Here is a 25338-nt window from a genome sequence, read left to right as displayed (position 1 = left end):
CTTGGACTTCCCGGGAGCTCCCAGGCAGTCCCCAGCAAACGATTAGCAAAAATTGTGTTTTTTTGGCGAAACGATCCAGATCCGATCCCGATGCGCCCGCGATGGTCGTTAAGACGGTCGGATCGCTGGTTTTTGTTTTTTTGCAAGAACACATGCGACCGTCGTCAGATTGGCCTTTGAAATTTGAATGAAGGGGCTGGACTAGCAGAGGGGGAGGACTAGCAGAGGAGGATAGGAGTAGCAGCAGCCATTTTAAACCAGTGTATTTCTGCTTTGTTACTAGTGAGGCTTGGTTTATACCTGCTGAACGCTGGACATAGCTATTTACACATTACTTTGTTTTGCCTGCCATTACAAAGTGTCTTTTAACCCTGCACTATGGAGAATGCAGTGATGGGTAGTCACCAGCAACAGTACCTGCTCTATTATGCAGTGTTGAAGCTCAGACGTCAGAGAGCCCAGCGCAGGAGAGAAAGATCATGCTGGACAAAGCAGTGGCTACTTCAGCGTCAGACTCGTTCGCACATGCCACTGCTCAGGGACATCAGGGAAAATAACCCAGACGATTTTCGTAACTTCTTGAGGATGGATGATGCCACATTCCAGGAATTGCTGCGTCTGGTGACTCCCCACATCGAGAAGCAGGATACCAAGTATCGCATGGCTATCCCTGCTGAGGAACGGCTGGTGGTGACCCTGAGGTTTCTGGCGACAGGACGGTCTCTTGCTGACCTAAAGTTTGGATCCCTCATCTCCCCGCAAGCTTTGGGCCTCATCATCCCGGAGACCTGCAAAGCCATTGTGAAGGTGCTGCAGTACCAGTATTGCAAGGTAAGGATGAAATATACACCGTACACTTTATTGTGCAAACAAAATATTTTTATTTATAATTTAGGCCTAGGACAGAAACAGGTTTTTTAGGCCTTTCATAGGTAAAACATGTAAAATAGTAAATAGATTTATTGTGTCAACACAAATATATTATAATACCATATATAAAAGATATTGTACAAAAACACACACTATATATAAACATTTAAGTATGTATGACCCAGTTTAAACTTTCCCAATAAGTACGGGCTACTGTGTGGCAGAGGATGTCGGCCGCAGATAAGTAAAGGCTGCGGCCCACATGGCGCATGGCGCAGATGCAATGGTCCCGGCCCCATTGATGTGCGCCGTACGACATGTGAGCAGTGGCCATCACATACCTGCAGCTGAGACCATGTCTGCCGCACAGTACCCCATACTATTGGCAAAGACAAAAGGGCAATAAATGGAGTTTGCTATCCAGATTGAGGAGAATCCTGTTCTCCCTCTGGTAATGCAGGTACAGGTAGCAGCATAAAAAAAAAAAAAAAAACACACTCTGGTAACTTCTGGAACAGGCACTTACAACAGTAGGGATAAGGTACTGTGTGGCAGAGGATGTCTGCTGCAGATATGTCAAGGCTGCGGCCCACATGGCGCATGGCGCAGATGCAATGGCCCCCGCCCCATTGATGTGCGCCATACACCATGTGAGCAGTGGCCATCACATACCTGCAGCTGAGACCATGTCTGCCGCACAGTACCCCATACTATTGGCAAAGACAAAAGGGCAATAAATGGAGTTTGCTATCCAGATTGAGGAGAATCCTGTTCTCCCTCTGGTAATGCAGGTACAGGTAGCAGCATAAAAAAAAAAAAAAAAAACACACTCTGGTAACTTCTGGAACAGGCACTTACAACAGTAGGGATAAGGTACTGTGTGGCAGAGGATGTCTGCTGCAGATATGTCAAGGCTGCGGCCCACATGGCGCATGGCGCAGATGCAATGGCCCCCGCTCCATTGATGTGCGCCATACACCATGTGAGCAGTGGCCATCACATACCTGCAGCTGAGACCATGTCTGCCGCACAGTACCCCATACTATTGGCAAAGACAAAAGGGCAATAAATGGAGTTTGCTATCTAGATTGAGGAGAATCCTGTTCTCCCTCTGGTAATGCAGGTACAGGTAGCAGCATAAAAAAAAACAAAAAACACACTCTGGTAACTTCTGGAACAGGCACTTACAACAGTAGGGATAAGGTACTGTGTGGCAGAGGATGTCTGCTGCAGATATGTCAAGGCTGCGGCCCACATGGCGCATGGCGCAGATGCAATGGCCCCCGCCCCATTGATGTGCGCCATACACCATGTGAGCAGTGGCCATCACATACCTGCAGCTGAGACCATGTCTGCCGCACAGTACCCCATACTATTGGCAAAGACAAAAGGGCAATAAATGGAGTTTGCTATCCAGATTGAGGAGAATCCTGTTCTCCCTCTGGTAATGCAGGTACAGGTAGCAGCATAAAAACAAACAAAAAACACACTCTGGTAACTTCTGGAACAGGCACTTACAACAGTAGGGATAAGGTACTGTGTGGCAGAGGATGTCTGCTGCAGATATGTCAAGGCTGCGGCCCACATGGCGCATGGCGCAGATGCAATGGCCCCGGCACCATTGATGTGCGCCATACGCCATGTGAGCAGTGGCCATCACATACTGTGGCCCTTGTGTGGCAGAGGATGTCTGCTGCAGATATGTAAAGGCTGCGGCCCACATGGCGCATGGCGCAGATGCAATGGTCCCGGCACCATTGATGTGCGCCATACGCCATGTGAGCAGTGGCCATCACATACTGTGGCCCTTGTGTGGCAGAGGATGTCTGCTGCAGATATGTAAAGGCTGCGGCCCACATGGCGCATGGCGCAGATGCAATGGTCCCGGCACCATTGATGTGCGCCATACGCCATGTGAGCAGTGGCCATCACATACCTGCAGCTGAGACCATGTCGATGGTAAATGATAAAATAGCCTATTTTTTAAGACAGATCCTCAAAAACAGCAGACTCTGGATCTTCTATCAGTAAAGAACTGTAGAATTGACGGTACTGGGGGGGTTGAGAAGGCTGTGTAGGTGTTGACTGGGTATGTGTTGGAATTGTGCTCGACTGGCCTGCTACGGTGGCAGGCGGAGTAGGCACTGGTGATTCTAATGACAGTGGTGTGTCTGGTGCACTACCCATGCCAACTATTTTAGTGCCACTGTTGAGATACCCTAAACTGCCATTATACACCAACTCCATGCATAACTTTTCAAAAGTAAGTTGCTGATCCGGAGCCATGTTGCGAACACACTCTGCCACATAAGTGAAGTAGTTGTCATGTTTGTCCGGGTTTCTTTGCAGGACTTGATGTGCCCGCATCATAAATTCTTCATGTGCTGATGCTTCTCCTTTTTTTCCTTTGCCACGCATTTTTTTGGCACGGGGGAGTGGTGGAGTGGGTTCCAGGGTGGGTGGCGGAGTGCGTGCCGGAGTAGGAACTTCGCTTGATGTGCATGCATTATCGGATAGTACAGATAGGTCTGGGGTTGCAGGTGGGTAGTCACCAAGCTGTAAAGAAATTGAACATGTTTACTAATCAATTCTATTTACTTCTAATTTCAGTTCCCTACCAGCGTGAATGAATGGAAAGTCATCGCAGAGGAGTTTGAACAGCGATGGAACTTTCCAAATTGCGGTGGAGCCATTGATGGCAAACATGTCCGCATAGCCCAGCCTATCAATAGTGGGTCCTACTATTTTAATTACAAGGGCTATTTTAGCATTGTACTAATGGCTGTTAATGCCAACTATGAGTTTATCTTCCTGGATGTAGGAAGGAATGGCCGTGCATCGGATGGTGGCACTTTCAAGGACACAAAGTTCTACGAAAGGCTCATAGCGAACACCCTTCACTTGCCGTCTGTCCAGGAAACTAAACAGGGGCTTAACTTTGTTTTTGTGGCTGACGAGGCTTTTGGCCTGCACGAGCATGTCATGAAGCCATATGCGCAAAGGGGCCTGAACCATGACAAAAGGATCTTTAACTACAGGCTATCCAGGGCACGGCGTGTTGTGGAAAATGCTTTTGGCATCCTGGCTAACCGGTTTCGCATTTTCCACACTGCCATTAACCTGAGGGTGGACAAAATTGACTGGGTTGTCACGGCGTGCTGTGTCCTGCACAATTTGCTCCGCAGAAAAGCCACACAGCAAAGGGCTACAGGCACAGCACTCCAAGAAGACCAAGAACTGCCGGAGGAGGTAGTGCAGATATCCTCCTTGCAAACCCCAACACAACACTGCACAGGGAGTGCACGAGCCAAACAGGTGAGGGAAGAGTACATGGCCTACTTTAATGGGGAGGGCGCTGTGGATTGGCAGGAGGAATCAATTAGATAGCCAAAAAAATAGACTCACCGATGCAGACTGCGAATTCTCCTCCTCCTCCTGCGTTGTGACTTCTTGGTTTTCATGTTCTACCATAAGGACTACTCCTGTCCTCATCGACTCCTGGCTGAGGGTGAATGTCAACCGGTCATAGTACCAGAGCGATGTTTGGTACATCTCGTCGACTCCAGCACCAGACTTCTTTGCAGCCTCCACCTTCTTGTGTTCCTTTAAGAACACCGTGCGCAGATTCTGGATGCGTTTCCTCATCCATTCAACATTGGCCTCTGGGTGAAATGGAAGACTGTAGCGTGCCAACTCCTCCAAGGCTTGGTTTCTTTTCATTTTGTTTGAATACTCCTTGGATTTTGTTCGCCACAGGCATTCGTGTGAACGATATTTTTCAATAAACCCTTCAAGAAACTCTTGTTCCTTTGCGTTGGACATTGGGACTGTAAAAGGATAAAACCATTTTAGTTGTTATAGTTATACCCATGTTTTGTTTCATATTTAAATTTTTATAGTTATAGTTACCAGTTTACCTAGTTCTTATGTTTTAAGTATTTAAAATGTTAATAAACTTTTATGAAAACCACTATACATTTTATTGTGCAGATTGCTATTCACACTCACAGGTGAATGGGGCCTAGCAGAGAGGAGTGCATGGAATACTGCAATGGTGGACAATGGTTTATGTATATATATCTATATACACACACAAACACAGGTGAATGGGGCCTAGCAGAGAGGAGTGCATGGAATACTGCAATGGTGGACAATGGTTTATGTATATATATCTATATACACACACAAACACACAAACACAGGTGAATGGGGCCTAGCAGAGAGGAGTGCATGGAATACTGCAATGGTGGACAATGGTTTATGTATATATATCTATATACACACACAAACACACAAACACAGGTGAATGGGGCCTAGCAGAGAGGAGTGCATGGAATACTGCAATGGTGGACAATGGTTTATGTATATATATCTATACACACACACAAACACACAAACACAGGTGAATGGGGCCTAGCAGAGAGGAGTGCATGGAATACTGCAATGGTGGACATTGGTTATATGTATACACACACACGGGGCCCACCCCAAAAAAACAGTGACATGGTCGGGTGCACGGTTGCCAAACCAGTGCTCTATAAACACTATATACATTGGTGGCAACAGTGGGCATGCATAGGAGAGCATTGGGAGTGCAAACATACCAGGTTGTTGTTCTGGGAGCTGAGACAAGAAGGAGAGTCCAACTGCTGCGCCAGCGCTGTTTGCTATGTGGAAAAACATGGCGCCGGGGGAGTGTTTAGGAAATGCCACTCAAATAGGCTGGATCAAACGACAGACGCACCGACGGACGCACGACGGAGGCGGCAAAAAACACTCACGATCTGCATACGATTGACGGTCGGTCGGCCTGGGATTGCCGGATCCTACCTGCAGCACGTAGGACCAAAGATGCGACCAAACGAGTGGCGGGTACGCGCATTGGATCGGAATCGGATCAAATAAATGGCAAAAACACACGATAGTACATACAATCTGCATACAACCGGTCGGAATTGGATCTAAATTGACAGAATCGGGCCCTAGTCGTCCTGGTGTGTACCCAGCATAAGTCCAGTGCAGGGAGCTGTTTTAGTCAGATAGTCTGGATGGGTGTATCCTAAATACAAAAAGTATAGAATAATGTAATGGGCTCCCCTCCAACAGAGCGCTGCTTTCCCCCACTTGCCAACGGGCAGAGGTAGAGAATGAGCGGCCCTAATGTAGTTTGGTCCAATACCAGAAAAAAGATAAAGTATTGACCATTAATAATGGTCAAGAAAAATGGGTCACCCTGGTTACCTTGATTCCTGTGAGATATATTTCTCCAAGGTATAGCCGCACAGGTAGTTTCTCCTATAGATGGTATCTCTGCCAATTATAGCCGCTTTATCTGGGTGTAATTAGCCCGCTGCCTGTGAGCGTTCCTCTGTATGCTCAGTGAACCCAGAATTGCAGTCCACTGGTCACAGGAACGTGTTTGAGTGGAACCGCAGAGTTTGCAAAGAAGTGTCCTGTGATGTGGATATCTCAGTAATAGTCTCAGAAAGGTGGCAGAGACTGTCGTTATATGTCTAGCATTGTTTAGTAATCCCAGGGACCGCGGTGGGGAGCCCGAAGTTGTCAGGTGTGTGTCTTAGCCCGGGCAGACAACTGTGAAACAGGCGCTCCAAAAGACGCTGGCTGATGTCCTTTAGCCGCCGGGCCGCAGTCAGGGATAGCAGAGTGTGTCAGGATAGACTCTGCAGGCAAGATGGTAAGAAAAAATTCTCTCTCCTCTGTTTAGTAGAAGATGCGTTTTAGCTGATGCAAAAATGCTGCCGAGGTCGGCAGAAGTAGATTGAATGTAACAAGTGTAATAGCTTGTTACTAGCCACTGCCGTAGTCGGCAGGGATATGACAAGTGTAATCACTTGCTACCAGACGGACCGTTTCGCTGCTGCTTCATCAGTGGGTGTGCTAGGAGATTGTGTCAGTTTAAATACTTTGAATAGCCAATCCAGTGTGTCTGCCTAATTACCTCTAATTAATGCACCATATGCAGGCTTGTAGCAGTCTGAGAGGGAAATCTAATTTGCATAACAGTGAAAGTGTACATTTAAACGCTGATTTAGAGATGCGGTATTGTTTTATATACATCCGTTGTAATTAATCATTTTATAGTAAGTTAGAAAAAAAAAAAAGCACAAAACCGCGTGGTTATGAACTCCATGATAGATAAATTCTATAGATACGTTTTATATTTGTAGATGAAATAATACGTGTTTAGGTGTTGTAAGTGAAAAGTAAGAGATAGCAGAAGGTGCTAATATATTGAATATTGTGTTGTTCTTATTTTTGTGTCTATTTGATAAAAAAGTGATCTCAGAAAAAATAGTGTGGATTGGATAGTGTGTATGGGCCAAATAGAAAAAATGGCGCATCGATCTAATTAGAGTAGACTGTGTAATAATTATGTTTATGTAGTGCTGGATTACTTAAATAACGCTTGGACCAATATGTACAGTGAGAAGAATTTACTTCTATACATAGGCAGAGAAATAAAACTGTGAAAAAAAAGGGGGTGCAAAAAATTATATATTTATAAATGGTGAAAGTGCAACAAAAATTTTTTTTTATAAAATATAAAAAGATATATAAAAATAGGTGAAGTGAATATATTCACTAGATTAGGTGACTAATAATAATGATGTAATATCAAATATGTATATAGTTTTACTATTAATATTTAGAATTATGCATGTTAAATAGTATCCTGTTTAAATGTACACTTGTCCACTTTATTACTTATTAAAGGTACCGTAGATCTTTGTGGGATTGTTGTGGAATCCTCTGTTTCAGATTGATCAGTGTCAGATGAACTGTAATCTGATCTATATCTGTGATTTTTAGATATTCTGTTTGTCTGGTTCCACTTGAAAATATTTCCACTTGAAAAGTCCCTTTTATCCCTCAGGAATTTGTTTTTCTTCCTTTCAATCAGGGTGTTTTCATAGGTAAGCAGGTCCTCTTTCTGGCCCTTATTCTGATTGACGCGGACTTTACCGCATACTTTCGGATCGCGTGTTTACGGCGTCTGCGCATGCGTGGAGAACGCAACGCGCATGTGCCACGCCTTGACTCGGTACCAGTTCGGCCAGATCCCGTCCAGAACTGTTCACCGCTCTCATTCGGGAAATAGGGGCGTATTATGGGCGTCATGCGGAATGACACATGGGCGTAGTTTCAAAGTGGGCAAAACGGGGCGGAAACATGGGCGGACACGGGGGAGTACACTTATGTTGGGGGGCGTACATTCGGAAACCACTCCGAATGCACGCGATCAAAAAGGGCAGAAATGTGCGGTGTCCACAAGTGTACTATTGCTTTGCGGACACCACTCGTTCATGCGCTAGGCGAACGTACGCCTAATGACTACAACCATTAACACCTGAACCCAATAGAATCTACTCCTTTACTCATTACTCACTAATAGGACGCTTGTCAGTGCTTTAATTGAAACCATTGCACTTCAATTGCTGTAAGGGTTAATGTGTGCAATGCATGTGTTAGGCATGCTTGTAAGGATATATTGGCATCTAATTGATTCCAATTCCAAATAAGCAGTTTTTTATGAGGATAGGTAATTGAATAAGTGGGTCATGTGATGTATTGCAGAAGATACATAATAGTGGGTTGTTTGGCGTAAATACTCCGCTTACGTGCGGTAGCACCGCTTGGCTCCCGTTCGGATGCGGTATTCCCGAGCATACTCTGTAATACTCTGTAATACCGTGCAGAATCTGAGTGTTTCTCCCGCACACGCATGGTTTGTATGTCGTCCGTAAACACGCCCTGTTCTTAAAGAGTGAGTCTGTCCGAATGCGGAGGACACGTGGGCGTTTCTACGGACGATGGCCGCACGCGGCAAAACACCGTGGCGTGCGGACCGCACCGTAAGAATGCGGGAATATCCGCACCGATCAGAATAAGGGCCTCTATTTCTCAAAAGATTTTTGAAAATGAGAATCTTTCTCCCATTCCTCTAGTTTTGTACCTAGATTCTCTATCTCATTTTCACAGTCACTCATAATAAGCATGTTGTGTTTACTCAAAATGCCCATTAATTCGTGGGAACATTTGAGTAATGTATTTTCCCATTCTGTCTTCAAAACTTCTGTTGCTAGTTCGAAAGTGGGAAATACTTTAGGTCGAAGACCACGTGGTACAATTTTTTGTTTCAAGTAGTTATCCAGAGTGGTAATTTCCCATTTGATCATAGTTTGTCTCTGAAGTGAGAGATTTAATTTCCGGAGATCGTCCTCCCAGCCTCCAGTGTCTTGTCTGTGAGTGTTTGCGGGAAGATGATACTCAGGTGGTCATTAAAATTGCGTTTAGCGGATAGCTCCTTCCTTAGGCTAAATGTCATACTGGATGTGGTTGTGTGTCTAGTATGTAGTATTTTATATATGAAATGATCCGAAGAGAAAACGGATCGTTTGCATACCGTGCAAAAAAGGCAGCAGAGACTGAGATTACTCAGTTGTTACGTATACTTGTAAAAGGGAAAAGGGGGGAAGGTGGGAAGTGACTGCCGCTCAGGTAGCAAATATAATAGAAAACAGACATGTACAGAATTATATTATTGTGATCCACTGTTACTGATGAATTATGATTTTTTTTTGTATATTTTGTTTTTATTGAAATTAACAGAAAGTTAACAATGTATTCATGCAGTATAAGAATACGGTTATTTCTCCCTCTCGACACAGCGAGAAGACAAAGTAACATCAGTTTACAATCATGAGTAAGTGAATGGTCTGCAAACTCTTCCAATGGTTGCTAAATAGACACTGTAAACCTGAGACATCGAAAGAGGGAAAGGGAGGCTAGAAAAGAAAGTGCATGAGATAGCCGCTTCCATGCTATAGTTCTTTCTGTTGGTAACTTATATAACAGGAAAAGAGGGGTGGGAAGAGAAGCAGGGGGCGGAACGGAGAAAAAGTGGGGGTAGGTGAGGGGGATGGTGAATGAGGGGAGGGGGGATCTGACCTCTCCCGGGTGACCCAACATGGTCACTTATAGATATTAATAATATTAGTGAGTCTCTACTAAGCTAGTTGCTGGAATGCGTGATCTTTATAATCTTGTGTTGTTTTATAGTCCAGCCATGGAAGCCAGGTGGCCGCAAATTCAGTGTGTTTATCAACTGCAGATAAGAGAATGTCCTCCATGGACATGTAGTACTCGATTCTACTAAACCAAGATCTCCGTGTAGGGGGGATTGTAGATTTCCATAATATTGGTACGCAAGCTCTCACCGCGTTGCTCAGGTGCTTAAGCAATGATGTTTTATATGAGGAGATCGGGATAGTAGAAAGGTTTAGTAACCAGAAGGCTGGACTGCTAGGGAGGGGCGTGTGTAGAATTTTTTGCGATGTCTCGACGACATCCGTCCAGAAGCCCGTGACAAGCGGACAATCCCACCATATGTGGATGAAGGTGCCTGTGGCCTGCTTACATCTCTAGCAAATATCAGAGATGATTGGGTTCATCTTATGTAATAGAGATGGGTGTCTATACCAGCGCATTATGATTTTATATTGCGTTTCTCTAATTTGAATGCAGGTTGAGCTAGTGTGAGCTTTCAAAAAATGCTTTCCCACTCTCTATCGGAGATGGTGAGACCTAGATCCCGATCCCAAGCCCGTGTGAATGATGTCAGTATGTTGGTATTTGAGTTGTGGAGAAGTTTGTATAATAGTGAAATTGTGTGGATAGGGTTACTCGCAGCAACGCATAGCCTTTCAAATGCGGTTAATTCTCTAGTGGAGGGGGGTAGTCTGGAGCCTGTTTGTAAGTAGTGCCGAACTTGGAGGTATTTCCAAAAGTCTTTGGTTGGGACCTCCCATTTAGTTTGGATCTCTGAGAATGAACGGATGTTTGAGTTACTCACCATCTGGCCCACCCTGAACAGTCCCTCCAAAGCCCATTGAGAGAAGTCAGGAATGTTTAACCCTGGTTGGAATTCCGGGTTGTAGATGAAAGAAGTCAGTGGGACGAATTCTGAGGAGATGAGAGTGTTTCTCCTTAAAGATTTCCAGATTGCAAGTGTGGTTTGAATAGTTGGGTGGGAAGGCGGGGGTCTGTTCAGTTTAGGGAGCCATGGGAAGATCTCAGGGTACTGTTGAACACATATTCCCTCGAGCTCTACCCACTGCTTGGAGGTCCTGCTTCTCGTCCAGTCTAGGACTCTATTTAAATGGATAGCATAGTAGTAGTCTTTAATATCTGGTAGTTTGAAGCCGCCTGTCTGGGTGTTTCTCGACAGTACCTCACATTTTATTCTTGGTGTTTTACGCAGCCAAATAAATTGTTGCGTTAGTTTTTTTATGGTTCTAAACCACTCTTCCGGGATTGAGATGGGTAGTGTTTGAAGGACATAGAGCAGTTTTGGAAGGGAGTTCATTTTGATGATGTTCATTCTACCTAACCATGATAATTGTTTATTTTGCCAGTTATTATAATCTAAATGGAGGAATTTGAGAAGAGGGTGATAGTTTAGTGAATACAGTCGGGTGAGGTCACTGGGTAGTTTGATCCCCAGGTAGGTGATATGAGATTGCTGCCATGTAAGGGGAAATGAGGTTTTTAATTGAGGGATTGCTGCCGGGGGGACAGATATATTGAGGATACTTGACTTGGACATATTGATCTTAAAGTTAGATAGGGTGCTAAAGCGGTCTAACTCTTTTATAAAGTGGGGGAGTGAGGATTCTGGATGTGTGACTATTGCTAGTAAGTCATCCGCGAATAGTGCTAGCTTGTACTCTTCCTCTCCGATCCACACCCCGGTGATATGGTTATTTGATCTTACTGCTCTGGCTAGTCCTTCCATACATAGGACAAAGATTAGTGGGGACAAGGGGCACCCCTGTCTTGTGCCATTGCTGATAGGGAAGGGATCGGAGAGGAATCCATTTGTCCTGACTCTCGCCACTGGTCGGTGGTATAAGGCTAAAATTCTCTGTAGTGTTAGAGGGCCCAGGCCGACATGCTCCAGCACAGACCTCATAAAACCCCAACTCACCCTGTCAAAGGCCTTCTCCGCATCCGTGGAGACCAGAACGGTTGGGATTCGGTGCTGAGAGGCCAGGTGAATCAGGTTGAGCACTTTAGTAGTGTTATCCTTCGCTTCTCTGCCAGGGACGAAGCCTACTTGGTCGTTGTGAATCAGTGATGGTAAAAATTTATTTAGCCTGTTAGCCATCAATTTGGCGAATAGCTTAATGTCGACGTTAAGGAGGGAGATAGGCCTGTAACTGGAGCATATCGAAGGGTCCTTCCCTGGCTTAGGGATGATGGTTATATGTGCCTCTAGTGATTGCTCGGAAAAGTGTGTGTCTGCAGAGATGGCGTTAAAAGCCTGAAGCAGGTTGGGGAGCAGAATGGGTTTGAAGGTTTTGTAATATGAGGCAGTAAGACCGTCCGGGCCTGGGCTTTTACCTAATGGTAAGGCTGATATGGCCAGTTCCAATTCTAGTTGGGAGAATGGTGCGTCTAGCGTGTCACTATCAGAGGGAGATATTTTAGGGAAAGCCACGGAGGATAGATAGTTCTTAGCTTGAAGCGTCTCGTGAAGATGTTCTGTCGGTGTAGGGGAGTTACGTAAATTATATAGTGATGAGTAATACTTCCTAAAGCAAGCCGCTATCTCTGGGGTTTTAAAGCAATGGGCGCCTGAATCCTTTTTAATCATATTAATAAAAGATGCTGCTCTTTGGGCTTTGGTCGCTTGTGCGAGGAGGCGGCCCGGCTTATTCCCCCATTGATAGTATTTGCCCTTGCGTTTGCGTAGTTGGAATTTAGTTCGTTCGGAGAGGAGATTATTCAGATCTGAGCGAGCCTCTGCAAGTTTAATCATAGTATCAGGTCTGCCGCTAGTTTTATGCGAGGTTTCAAGTTGTTGGATAGTGTTTAAGAGGGTAGCAATCCTAGCTGCTTTCTGTTTTTTAATTAGTGTACCTAGTTGGATTAGCCTGCCCCTAACAACACATTTGTGTGCCTCCCAGAGGGTTACAGCTGAGACATCCTCTGTGTCATTAAGTTCAAAGTACTCTGTCAATGCTTTCTTAATTTCGGAACTGCAGTAATTATCCTGCAGTAGTGATTCATTCAGCCTCCAAGTCCATTGGCCCGGAGTATGCTGTGGGATTTCTAGGGTCATGGAGATTGGGGCATGGTCTGACCATGTGATGGAGCCTACCGATGCATCAAGTAAAGAGGGGAGGTGTCTATGGCTAAGAAATAGATAATCAATGCGGGAGTATGTTTGGTGCCTGTTGGATTGAGTGTGCGCCATGAGTCAGCTAGTTGGAGCTCGTGTAAGATTTTCTTGATTTTCCGATACTTGCTGAGGGGGGATCGATGTGAGCCAGTGGATGTGTCCGTATCCGGGTCCACAGACCAATTAAAGTCACCCCCAACAACTATCGTGCCCTCAAAGAAGGAGTCTAATCTAGCAAGCTGCGATTGAAAGAAAGTGCACTGATCCTGATTGGGGGCATAAACCACAACTAGTGTATAGGGTATTGTAGCTATTTTGCATTTAAGGAGGAGGATTCTCCCCGGGACCAGTCTCTGGACGGAGACGTCGGACAGTTGAAGACGTTTGGAGAGCAGGATCGCCACTCCTTTGGATTTACTATTCGGGGTGTTACAGTAGTAGACGTGAGGGTAGCGGGGGCTAGAAATAGATGGGTGGTGAGAGGATGTACTAAAATGTGTTTCTTGGATTAGTGCAATATCTGCCCTCTCTGCCCACAAGGTTCTAAGCAAGCTGGATCGTTTTTCCGGAGTGTTTAGGCCCCTGGCGTTTATGGAAAGGATTTTTAATTTACCTGTCGCAGCCATGTAGTACCGTGAGGGGTAAGTTAGCATGTCCAGGGTCCCTGGGGAGATCAGGTGGGGGGGTGGGAGGGGGGAAGGTGGGGATGGGATAGAAAGGAGGAAAATATGAGAACATAAACAATATCAACAATAACAATGAAAAAATTCCCGCTGTGGGACTACTGGTCGCTTGTGGCGCCAGTGACCCAGGTGACATTTTTGTCTAGTGCGGGTAAAGGGGGATGAGGGAGTCACCAAACTGCAACTATTGAAATTTCTATATAAACATTAGAAAAGTAAGACACAGACTAGAGTCTAGGCTAGGGACAATTTGGGCTATGGCATATGTATTCTAAGAAAAAGAAAACCATTAAATATCTGTTTACCTACTATCTAGGGAGAAACTTTAATTAATACAACAATAAGGTCTAACAGAGCCCTTTTGCCTTGTGGTTCCTAGATAGGATATCTGGTATAACACTTGTGGGTCATAGAAGTGAACTACTGTAAGGGTGTGTTATATTCACCAGTCCATGTCCTAGATTTGGAAATGAGGCCGGTCTCCTCCCGGTTCGGCCCATGAGTGTTCAGGTGTGGTCGTCGGCGGGTGGCGGAGAGCGTTGACCCTGGTTTTTCTTGGTGTGGCGTACTTCTTGCCAGGGTGGCTCCTGCGTCGGTCATCTTAGGGGGGGCAATTCTGGGTGCGGAAACTCCCAGCTGGTGATGTCAAGGTTTGGGAGACCCAGTGACTTGCAGAATGCAGGGAGATCTGAGAAGGAGGACAGGGAATGGATCTTTCCTGCAAGGGTCACCTGAAGGTTGAAGGGGAAGCCCCATTTGTACTTCAGTTGGCGTTTTCGATGTTCTGTAGTAAGGGGTCTCAGCGCCTTTCTTTGCTGAAGAGTATGCCATGATAGGTCTTGGTATATTTCAATTGCGGTGCCATTGAAGTCCACTCCGTCTAGCTGGCGCAATTTGCGCACGATGGTCTCTTTCTGCGCGTAGTAGTGCATGCGGCAGATCACGTCTCGCGGTCGATCTGCTGGGGAGCCTCTCGGTCTCAGTGCCCGATGTGCCCTAGAAGAATTTTCTCAGATGGATCGTTTCCCAAAATTTCATTGAAAACTTGGGTTAGGGCATCTGGCAGTAGTTCTTGTGATACATCTTCGGGGAGGCCTCTTATGCGGAGGTTATTCCTTCTTCCTCTGTTGTCCTGGTCCGTCAGGTGCATATGGAGGGAGCGGATTTTTTTGGCCTGGAGGGAAACAGTTTCCGAGAGAGCGTTGCAGAACGTGTATAGTTCATCTTGGCAAGCTTCTACGGAGGCAGTACGATGCGAGAGTTGTGATAGGTCCTGCCTGACGGAATCCAACTCTTTACGGATAGTTTCTTGAATATCTTGTTTGGTTGGGAGTGTCCTCATATAAGATAAGGCATCTCTGATTTCGGCTAGATCTGTAGCTATTTGTGAGGCTTGGGTGTCTGGGGGTAGGGCGGAAGATATTGGGGTAGATGAGTCATCTGTGTGCATGGATGAGGTAGGATGATTGGCCTGTAGATAGGATCTCATCCCGGGTGGGACATACTTTCAGAAGGAGGAGGTGAACTTCTTTTCTTTTTTGGTGCGACCTTTTTGCCTTTGACCATAATAAACTAGAGAATAAAGGAGAAAGGGCTCATGCGGGTATGGAGGAGTGCCGAGCTCTAATCTGCGTCGGAGTGCTTCGTTGCAGCTATCAGGGACTCCCCATGGCCTGGCGTCAGCAAGGCATTCTTAACTTAGGACCAGTCAACCCGGTGTCAGCCTCCCATCGTTGTTCCGTCCACCCAGATTTTACTTTGAGTCTGAGGTCAGAGTAGTTGTCTGGGGTCTTTTGGATTATGAATGAGGAAGGGTGCCTGTTTCACCCCTGCGCAGGTGTGGGCACAGGGTGTCAGGTGTTCGCAGCTGTGGCAGAGATATATGCTGCTATTGAGTGAGCCAACAGGGGGAGCTCCAGTGTCAGCAACCACTGGTCTTCTACATACAGTAGGAGCAACTTTCATCTTTGCTCCTTTGGGCGTGGCTAGCCATGGCTAGCCATGGCTATTCTATTGTTCTCAGCTGCAATACAATACGTATTGCAGCTGAGAACAATAGAATAGCCATGGCTGGCCATGGCTAGCCATGGCCAAAGGAGCAAAGATGAAACTTGCTCCTACTGTAGATTGAGATAGCACAGGTAGGAATGTGCTCTGCAGGTTTTGTTAAGCTTTTATCACAGTAGGTGGTTCAGAAGGGGCCAGACCCTAGCTAGATAGCAGGGGCCACAGGTGGTCTTGCAAGAGAGCAGGAGTGGGGTGTAGGATGCAGGGGCTGCCTCTCCTGCTGCTGTGATCTCAGGCTCCTTGTGACAATGTTAGGGCCTTCCAATATGGCCGCCGCTGCAGGCCGTGTCTGTGTGGAGCTGGCGCACCCCTCAAGCCCCGGGTCCCCAGAGACCTACCAGTGCTGTCTTGTGGGGGCGAGGGCTCTCCCCACTCTCCCCGCTCCCCTCCGGTGTAGCCTGTGGGGCCGTGCGGATGCAGAGAAGCCCGGCTTCTAGAGGATGCCACAACCAAGATGGCGGCCGCGGCGTCTATATGCAGGGGGAATCGCTTCTCCCCGCTCGGTTTCTGTGCCACTCACGCTGTGCGGAGGTGCTCCGGGAGGTAGGGGAGAAGCGACGTCTGGGTGCAGTGTGCTGTGCAGTAGGGAGCCTCCGGGGGCGCCGTCCGCGATGTCCGGGTCCCGGAGCTCAGAAGCCGGGTGCCGGAGCCCACTCCAGTCCGCGGCTTTAGGATAAGTGAAGGCCTCAGCCTGGAGGTTGGGAATACTCCCTCCTTAGGCTTCGCGGGACCCTCGGGTTAGGTGTAAAGGTGCCTGCAAGGTGTGGGGAGCCTGTGGTGGGTATATGCTGGGCAGATAAATGTAGTTTAAGGGGTTTTAGGCTGTGTAGGTGATGGGAGCTCATGTAAAGCGTGTCCTGCTCCTTTAACAGCCAGGCCACGCCCCTCGAATTATGATTTTAATATCGGTATCACTGTAGTGGAGGTGCTCCCCAGAGAGTAATGGTTAGTTAGAACAAGATAGGAAAGAAAGTACTCTCTCTTTGTGGGGGCACGCTTTTTGTTAAATTTAAAACTTAGCTTTTAATTATTATTAGATAAGAAAAAGAAATGTCACAAAACTACATAACAGACAACACAACGAAGAACATATACGTGCAAATTTGCACAGTTTAACCTTTCTAAATTAGTGATACGATGTCACTAAAAGTTTAACACGCGAAAAATATATAGGAAAAAGTACTATATCCAAAGCACTATATCGTACAGTGTGTAGGAGATACAGTAGTGTGGTATGGTTCTCAGTAGCTGCCGCAATCGGCTAAGGTGTGACTAATATAATAATTTGAAAGCCACCACTCAAAAAAGAGTCTAAAAAAATGATACAGTGTATTGACAAGATCTGTAATATGACCCTCAATCAGTACATGTATCACAAAACATTTAATTCCTACTGTATCAAAGAGAGATTATGTCAATACACAACAACTTTAAACACACTTGGCTGTTGAATTCTGTTCCTGTAGATTTTCAACAGAAAGATATAGTAATGTTACAATTTGAAAGTATATAGATAAAGGTACTATATCGTACAGTGTGTAAGAGATATGGTGGTATGGTATGGTTTCTCAGTCACTGCCGCAATCGGCTAGGATATGACTAGTATAATCTCTTGAAAAGCCTTCACTCTAAGAAAGATGATACAATGTATTGACAAGGTCTATGGTGTGACCTTCAATCAGCATATTTGTCACAGACACTTAGGGGGACATTTACCAAGAATCCGAATTGTAAAAATCGTATTCGTATTTCGTAGTCGTACGGCTACGAATGTTTACGACTACTCGTGGTGTGGAAAAAGGTCTGTTCCGGCGGCTAATTTACAGTGGGTTTTTTTGAGTGTCATTCGTATTTATCGATGTCGTATTTTTTCGTACTATTAGTTGTATTTCCATGCGATCGTATTTGGCCATAGTCGTATTTCGTACAGAACGTGGGTTTTGTCCAACTTTATTCCACGAATCTGCGTACTCAAAAATACGAAAAGTCGTATTTTCACAGAAGTGCGACACGACGAAAATGAAAGCAGATTCGTGATTGGTGTATTATTTTCACCTTGGGAGTGTCCTCAGAGGCATATATAAGTCGTGCTGGCGCCAAAAATCAGTGTGGGTGTAGTTTGGAGTGTGGAGGATAGAGTGGTATAGTGGAGAGTGGTAAGGAGAGGTTCTGGTGTATTTCGATTGTTGAGTGTGTATTGTTGTGTAAGTTGTCTTGTGCTATTATTTGTCTTGTGTCTTTTGAAGTTTGTCTTATTATAGTATTGTTTTTTTTATTTTTGTCCCAAAGTCCAAAGTAGTGAGTGTTTGTTTGTTTGTGTGTGTGTGTGTGTGTGTGTTTGTGTGTGTTTGAGGGAAGGAGTTGGAGTGTGTTTTGTGTTGTTTGTGTTTAATTTTTTGGTGTTGTGTTAGTCTTTTGTCATGTCTGACAGTGCTGGGAGTGTGGAGGACATGAGTGAGGTGGGTGAGGTTGTGGAGGTGGCTGGTGTGATGAGAGATGTGGAGGATGAGGAATTGATAGGTGAGGATGTGGAGGGAGAGGCTGTTGAGGGTGATGATGTTGCCACCCCTGCTGCCTCTAAGAAGGGGGGGTACAAATGCCCCAAGGGCAAAGAAAATGCCCATGTTTAGTTATGCTGAGAGCTGTGCCCTTGTGCGGGTTATTGTGAAGTATAGGGACCAGCTCTTTCTGCATCCTGTGTCGGCATCTCGCAAGTTGGCAATATGGAAGCGGGCAGTGGAAGCGGTGAATGCAGAGGGCACCCGTGTCCGGGATCTGGCCAACTGCCGCAAAAGGTTTTACGACATTCGGCGGCTGGTGAAGGAGAAGCTGGCCAAGGAGGCGAAATATCAGCGGAAGCATAAAGGCAGTGTGCCCACCCGTGTCGACTGGAAGAGCTACGAGCGGGACGTGGCCAGGCTTGTTCCAGATGAAGTCATCAATCCCCCTGGAGTAGAAGATTCTGATGGGCGACATGTTGGTGAGTGTTATGATGTGAATTTTGACATACTGCACACAAATGTTATGTGTTTGCACCTTCCACTGTTCACATGATGCATCTCCACATAGTTGCTGGTAACCCAGTCACTGTATATAGGATAATGGTTTGTCACACACATTTCATGTGCATGTTCTTGTAATAACTATGTATATTATGTGCCACATGTATTAAGGCAAGAATAGTGATAAAATGGTGAGAGACAAAACACTAGCCAATCTGGTGTCACCTGTTACTTGTGAAACATAGCCTGTACATTTCAATCTCTGGGTGTGTTGCTGCAATCGCCATTTTATCATGTTTCATGTCGACCCTCACTGCTCAGTGAGGCATTTTGATGGTTTGTCACATTGGATTGTTGTTGTTGTCCTTTGCATAGCCATCCCCCTGGATATGAAACATAAGCATCAGCTTTGTCCTCAATATTGTTAAAAAATGCATTGTTGTCTGTCTTCATTTATACACAAATCACTCTTTCAGAATACAGGAATGATATGTGTTTGGATTATGCATAATCTTCATTTGTCCGTGATATTGTTTGATATGTGTCAAATGTATGGACAGACTGGCATTTCCTGTTTGGGGTGTGGTTCATTCATGGAACTAAAAGCAGGTGTCACTCATGTATTTATATTTGTTCTGGATCTTTTTGCATGATGTTTTTGGACATTACATGTACTTGTATTTATCACCTTATTGGGAGCTCTTGAAGAAATTGCACATGTGCCTTCAGTTTTTAATTTGGTTCACTGTGGTGGTAGTATCCCATAGCAACAGCAGTGTGCTTTATAGCCACTACATACAAATTTTTAACCCGAGAAATATGAGTGAGGTGGGTGAGGTTGTGGAGGTGGCTGGTGTGATGAGAGATGTGGAGGATGAGGAATTGATAGGTGAGGATGTGGAGGGAGAGGCTGTTGAGGGTGATGATGTTGCCACCCCTGCTGCCTCTAAGAAGGGGGGTACAAATGCCCCAAGGGCAAAGAAAATGCCCATGTTTAGTTATGCTGAGAGCTGTGCCCTTGTGCGGGTTATTGTGAAGTATAGGGACCAGCTCTTTCTGCATCCTGTGTCGGCATCTCGCAAGTTGGCAATATGGAAGCGGGCAGTGGAAGCGGTGAATGCAGAGGGCACCCGTGTCCGGGATCTGGCCAACTGCCGCAAAAGGTTTTACGACATTCGGCGGCTGGTGAAGGAGAAGCTGGCCAAGGAGGCGAAATATCAGCGGAAGCATAAAGGCAGTGTGCCCACCCGTGTCGACTGGAAGAGCTACGAGCGGGACGTGGCCAGGCTTGTTCCAGATGAAGTCATCAATCCCCCTGGAGTAGAAGATTCTGATGGGCGACATGTTGGTGAGTGCTATGATGTGAATTTTGACATACTGCACACAAATGTTATGTGTTTGCACCTTCCACTGTTCACATGATGCATCTCCACATAGTTGCTGGTAACCCAGTCACTGTATATAGGATAATGGTTTGTCACACACATTTCATGTGCATGTTCTTGTAATAACTATGTATATTATGTGCCACATGTATTAAGGCAAGAATAGTGATAAAATGGTGAGAGACAAACAGGGGCGGATTGGCCCACCGGGAAACCGGGCCGTTTCCCGGTGGGCCGGCACATTTTAGAGTCATAGCGGCCGCCCACCCTCCCTGGCTGGGCCGCGGCCACCAAACCGCCATCTCCGCGGTTACCGGCCGCGGCCGCAGCAAAATGCCCTGAATAAACATGGCCGCGGCTGTGGCCGAAGTTGAAATGGCCGCGGGAGGGCTGGTGCGCATGTGCGGCCGCACACAGCACCTCCCGCGGTGCTTACAGCCCGACTGACACACTTCTGGGTTTTGCGGCGCCACCCTTCTCCCCGCCAGCGGAGCTCTGAAGCCGCGCAAAAAATTAAATGTATGTGAGCGGCTGCTGGGAGAGAGAAGTGCGGATGCTTCAGTAATGTCCACAGCTGTGTCTGCTTTCATTGATGCTTTGAGTAGGGCACTCAAAGCGGCAATGAAAGCAGACACAGCTGTGGACATTACTGAAGAATCCGCACTTCAGGGCGATGGTTGCTGCTGGGAATCAGAAGCAGCGCTGCAGCGGTCGGGTGCCTACCTCGGGGGATCAGCAGCCAGAGGAGCCGGCTTGGTGACAAGCAGAACAGGCAGGGATCGAATGTGTTCCTCACTTGATTTGTATGCCTGGGGGCTCCACTCTACACTCTCCCTGCACAGGCTGCTGCTGCGTGCTGCTGAACTTCCTGTGTCAGAAGAATGAAGCTCCAGTTCTATAAAGGTGGTGGCTGAGGGTATGATTCATCGGGGTACTGACAGGTAATGCACTTCCACTGTACAGTGTGTTTGTCACTGTGTGTGCATGTTAGTTTGCCCTCCCCTGCCCATTTCAATTACAGCAGCTGTAATGGGGTGCTTTCAGCCAGGACCCTGACACTGCAAAATGGCACCTAGCTGCTCTGAGATTACCATCCCTGGCCCCACTGCCCCAATGTACACCATAATTCTCCTCTCTCCTGCTCATCCACCCACCCACTATTCCTCCTCTCTCCTACTCTCCCACTATTCATCCTCTCTCCTGCTCTTCCACCCACTCTTCCTCCTCTCTCCTGCTCCATCCACCCACTATTCCTTCTCTCTCCTGCTCCATCCACCCACTCTTCCTCCTCTCTCCTGCTCCATCCACCCACTATTCCTTCTCTCTCCTCTTGTTTCTCCCACTAATCCTCCTCCATACTCCCGTATCTAGCCACACTAGTAACCATTCTCCCCCCAATTACAGTGCACCCCCTGTCATTTTTTCATCTGGATCATGCATTAGAGTACAGTAGCCAAAGAAGGAGGGGGCAGTTTAGACTGAAGGAGAAAAGGGGAGGCCATCCTTTAAGGCAGTGGTTCCCAACCCTGGTCCTCAAGTACCCCCAACTGTGCACATTTTCCAGGTCTCCACACAGAATCACAGGTGACATAATTAGCTCCACCTGTGATCTTTTAAAACGTGTCTGAATAATGAGTGCACCTGCTGGGTGACCTGGAAATGTGCACTGTTGGGGGTACTTGAGTACCAGGGTCGGGAACCACTGCTTTAAGGGACAGTTTCTGCAGGGCAGGCATGCCATCTGCATTTCCTCTGCCACAGTGCAACCTACCTTCCCATTTAATCTGCTTAATCCCTTCCCCCATCCCAGAGCTGTCATATGCTTTGATACAGGCAGAATGGGGCTCTGGGCATGGCCAGCGGTGAGATGATGTGTCTAACCAACTGCGTCTCCATGCTTTGTAACTTATATTTCAGCTAACAGTATAGGTGCAGTAGGCAGAAGCTGGGCTCCCGGGGGGGTGTAAGAGCAGGGTCAGGGCACAGCATACTGCAGACTTTGGCCACTGAGCTGGAGGGAGTGAAGACAAGCTGTAATGTCACTGTAGTGTAGCATTTACAGTGTAGTGATATAGTGCTGCATATTGAGGGAATGTACTGTAGTGTAGAGGAGTGGAGGCAATGTAGTGTAGAGGAGTGGGGGCAATGTACTGTAATGTAGTGATTTCTTTCAGTGTAGAGATATACTGTAGGACCTGATTCTGGTTGGCTTAGACTTGCGGAGTCAGGTCCTAGACCTGGGCGGGCGGCTGACGTCCTGTGGTGGGAGGCAGGTTGGTGGGGGCCTAAAACATATGTTTGCACCTGGGCCTACTAGACATTAGTTCCGCCACTGAGTGCTGTGTAGGGAGATCGGTGCTGCTGCTGTGATCTGTGCGGTGCTGGTAGGTGGGGGTTGCTGTGCAGGAAGAAGGGTTAGGGGTGCTGACATGCTGGGATAGGTGTTGGTTGCTGTGTTGTGCTGGAACAGGGTTGGTGAGTGTGGCGAGATGGCATACAGGGATGGGTGCTCTGCTGTGATCTGTGCTGTGCTTGAAGAGGGGTTTTAAATGAGGGGTGCTGTGCTGGGTGAGGGGTGATGGATGCTACATAGTAAGGGGAGAGTCTGGGGTCCTGTGTTGTGAGGGTAGACTATGCCGTATAGAATGCCTTCTGTGGTAGGGCTGTAAGGGACTTTACGCTAACATCCCCCCGTCATTTAGGTGCTTATTTTTTTTAAATCTAGTTTAAGTTGCAGCTGACACCAGAGACGGGAACTGCGGTCTGAACCTTGCGGGAACCAGAAGCAGACAGCTAGAAACGGGAGCCTGACCCACAAAGCTGCTTGAAGCTGACACCAGAAGCAAGAGTCAGGAGCTGAGGTATGAACCTGGTGCTAGCCGGAAGCTGATATCTAGAAGCACGAGCCTGGAGATCGGATCGGACACTCGCAGCTGCCGGGAGCTGGCAACTAGAAGCAGGAGCTGTGCAGCAGCCTGGAGCTGACAGCCGGAGGTAAGTCGGGGGGTCGAGCGCAGCTTAGGATGTGGCAGTATGGCCCTCTACCTCACAAGCTGCTTCACACCACACTTGCACCAATGTTACATAACTCCCTCTTTCTCTCTCTCCGACTCTCCCTTTCTATCTCTATCCACCCCTCCGTCACTCTTTTCCTTTCTCTCCTTTCCTTTACAGCTGATTTCTCCCTCCTCTCTATTTCTCTCTCCTCTCCTTCTCTCTCCTCTCCTTCTCTCCCTTCTCTCTCTTCCTCTCTCTCCTTCTCCTCCTCCCCCCTTCTCTCTCTCTACATCCTTAGCCTCTCTATCTCCCTCCCTCTCATCCTCTTTTACTTTGTCTCTCCCTCTCCATTATTATTATTATAATTTTATTTATAAGGCGCCACAAGTGTTTCGCAGCGCCGTACAAAGGAACAATACAGGGAGACAAAGCTTGGCATAACATTGAATAAATAACAAAAATACAGTACAAATAAAGAGCGCCACAGATCAATACACATTACAGCTTGGATATAAGTAGTGAGGACTCAATCAACATACAACTAGAGGCTTGATGCCAATGATGGAGAGGAGTATGCGGACAAAGATGGTCACTGAGTGTTGGAGTATAGGAGAGCTGTGAGTGAAATGTGAAGAGAAGTGGGCTTTGACAACAGGAGGGAAGAGGGCCCTGCTCAGAGGAGCTTACAATCTAGTAGGAAGGGGAGACAGACAGATTGCAAGAGGTGCAAGCGAGTGGGTGGTGGTTAGATAGCAGGATGTAAACAGGCAGGGGGTCGGAGAACCAGCTGGTTTATGCAGTGGAAGGGTACGCTTTGATGAATAGGTGAGTTTTCAGTGCCTGTTTGAAGCTTTGCAAGGTCGGGGAGAGTCTAATGGAGCGAGGGAGTGCGTTCCACTGAGGGGGTGCAGCACGGGCAAAGTCCTGTACTCTAGCATGGGAAGCAGTGATCAGGGTGGAGGAGAGACGACAGTCGTCATTTCCCTCTACCCCTCTCTTTCTATCTCCCTCCTTTCTCTCCCCCTCTTACCCTTCTCTCCGCCTCTCTCCCTATCCGTTCCCCTCTATCCCACTCCACCCTTCCCCTCTTACCCCCTTCCCTTCTTTCCCTCTGTCCCCTCTCCCCCCCTCCCTCCTCTTTCCCCACTCTCTATTTCTGTCACCTCTCTCTTCTGTCATCCAATGCCTCTACCTGCCATCCTCTGTCACACATTGCCTTCCCCTGGCATCATCCACTTACTACCTCTTTTACTCTCTCCCTGAGGTCACCCACTGCTTATCTCTATCACCCTTTGTCTCTCTTTGTAAACCACTGCCACTCTATCTCCCACTATCCATCCCCATCGTCCACTACATCACCCTCTACCTTTCCCCGGTGTGACTGTCACTATCTCCCCATTTCCCTCTCTCTCCTGTTGGTCTCTGACTTTTTTAGACATCACTCTTTGCCTCTTCCTGTTACCTTTTCACTGTCACCCACTGCCTCTCTACATCATTTCCTTTGAGACCACACCATTGTAAGGCCATGGCCATTGTTCCAGTTTTTTTACTTTTTGCACTGGGAGCCGAATTGCCAAGAAACAGTCCAATTGTTTTTGGCTGAGGGGATCAAAATTTCTAGTTACGCCACTGAAACCCCCCCCCCCCCCCCCCCCACACACACACACAGCCTAACCATACTCGCACCCCTGCGGCCTAACCTTAACCCTACTCATATCCCTCACAGGCCTTACCCTAACTAAAAAAAACACACACACAACCTAACCATACACCCCCTGCCCCCCTGCAGCCTAAACCTACTTCTACACACAACTCAGCCTAACCCTAATAATAATTCTTTGCAGCCTAGCTATAACCATACAAATACTGCTCCCGCCTGTCCCCTTATCCACACTACCACTACTCCAGCCGGCCCCTGCTTCCCACTACTGCTCCCGCCTGTCCCCTTATCCACACTACTCCTACTCCAGCCTGCTGCTGTTTCCCACTACTGCTCCCAGCCTGTCCCCTTATCCACACTACCACTACTCCAGCCGGCCCCTGCTTCCCACTACTGCTCCCAGCCTGTCCCCTTATCCACACTCCCACTACTCCAGCCGGCCCCTGCTTCCCACTACTGCTCCTAGCCT

The 25338-nt window shown here is 47.1% G+C and overlaps 1 protein-coding gene across 1 annotated transcript; it reads left to right on the top strand.

The window, feature by feature from the left end:
* Positions 1-358: 358 nt before the first annotated feature.
* LOC146062901 (uncharacterized) lies at positions 359-10032 on the top strand. The gene is made up of 3 exons (XM_083174909.1): positions 359-831; positions 3481-3687; positions 9952-10032. The coding sequence occupies exons 1-3, from the start codon at positions 379-381 to the stop codon at positions 10030-10032; spliced, it is 741 nt and encodes a 246-aa protein (XP_083031035.1). The 5' UTR covers positions 359-378.
* The last annotated feature ends 15306 nt before the right edge of the window (positions 10033-25338 follow it).

Source organism: Crinia signifera, chromosome 3, assembly GCF_055691185.1.
Source record: "Crinia signifera chromosome 3, ASM5569118v1, whole genome shotgun sequence".
In the NCBI taxonomy this organism is placed as follows: domain Eukaryota; kingdom Metazoa; phylum Chordata; class Amphibia; order Anura; family Myobatrachidae; genus Crinia; species Crinia signifera.
Note: the sequence above shows the minus strand (reverse complement) of the source record. Positions and strands in the feature narration are given on the sequence as shown.

What these genes read in the sequence shown, in the direction of transcription:
- LOC146062901 (XM_083174909.1), top strand. Translation starts at nt 379, where the DNA reads ATGGAGAATGCAGTGATGGGTAGTCACCAGCAACAGTACCTGCTCTAT. An exon ending in TGCAGTACCAGTATTGCAAG is followed by an intron (nt 832 to 3,480) that starts GTAAGGATGAAA and finishes TTCTAATTTCAG; the next exon opens with TTCCCTACCAGCGTGAATGA. An exon ending in ATGAGTTTATCTTCCTGGAT is followed by an intron (nt 3,688 to 9,951) that starts GTAGGAAGGAAT and finishes GTTGTTTTATAG; the next exon opens with TCCAGCCATGGAAGCCAGGT.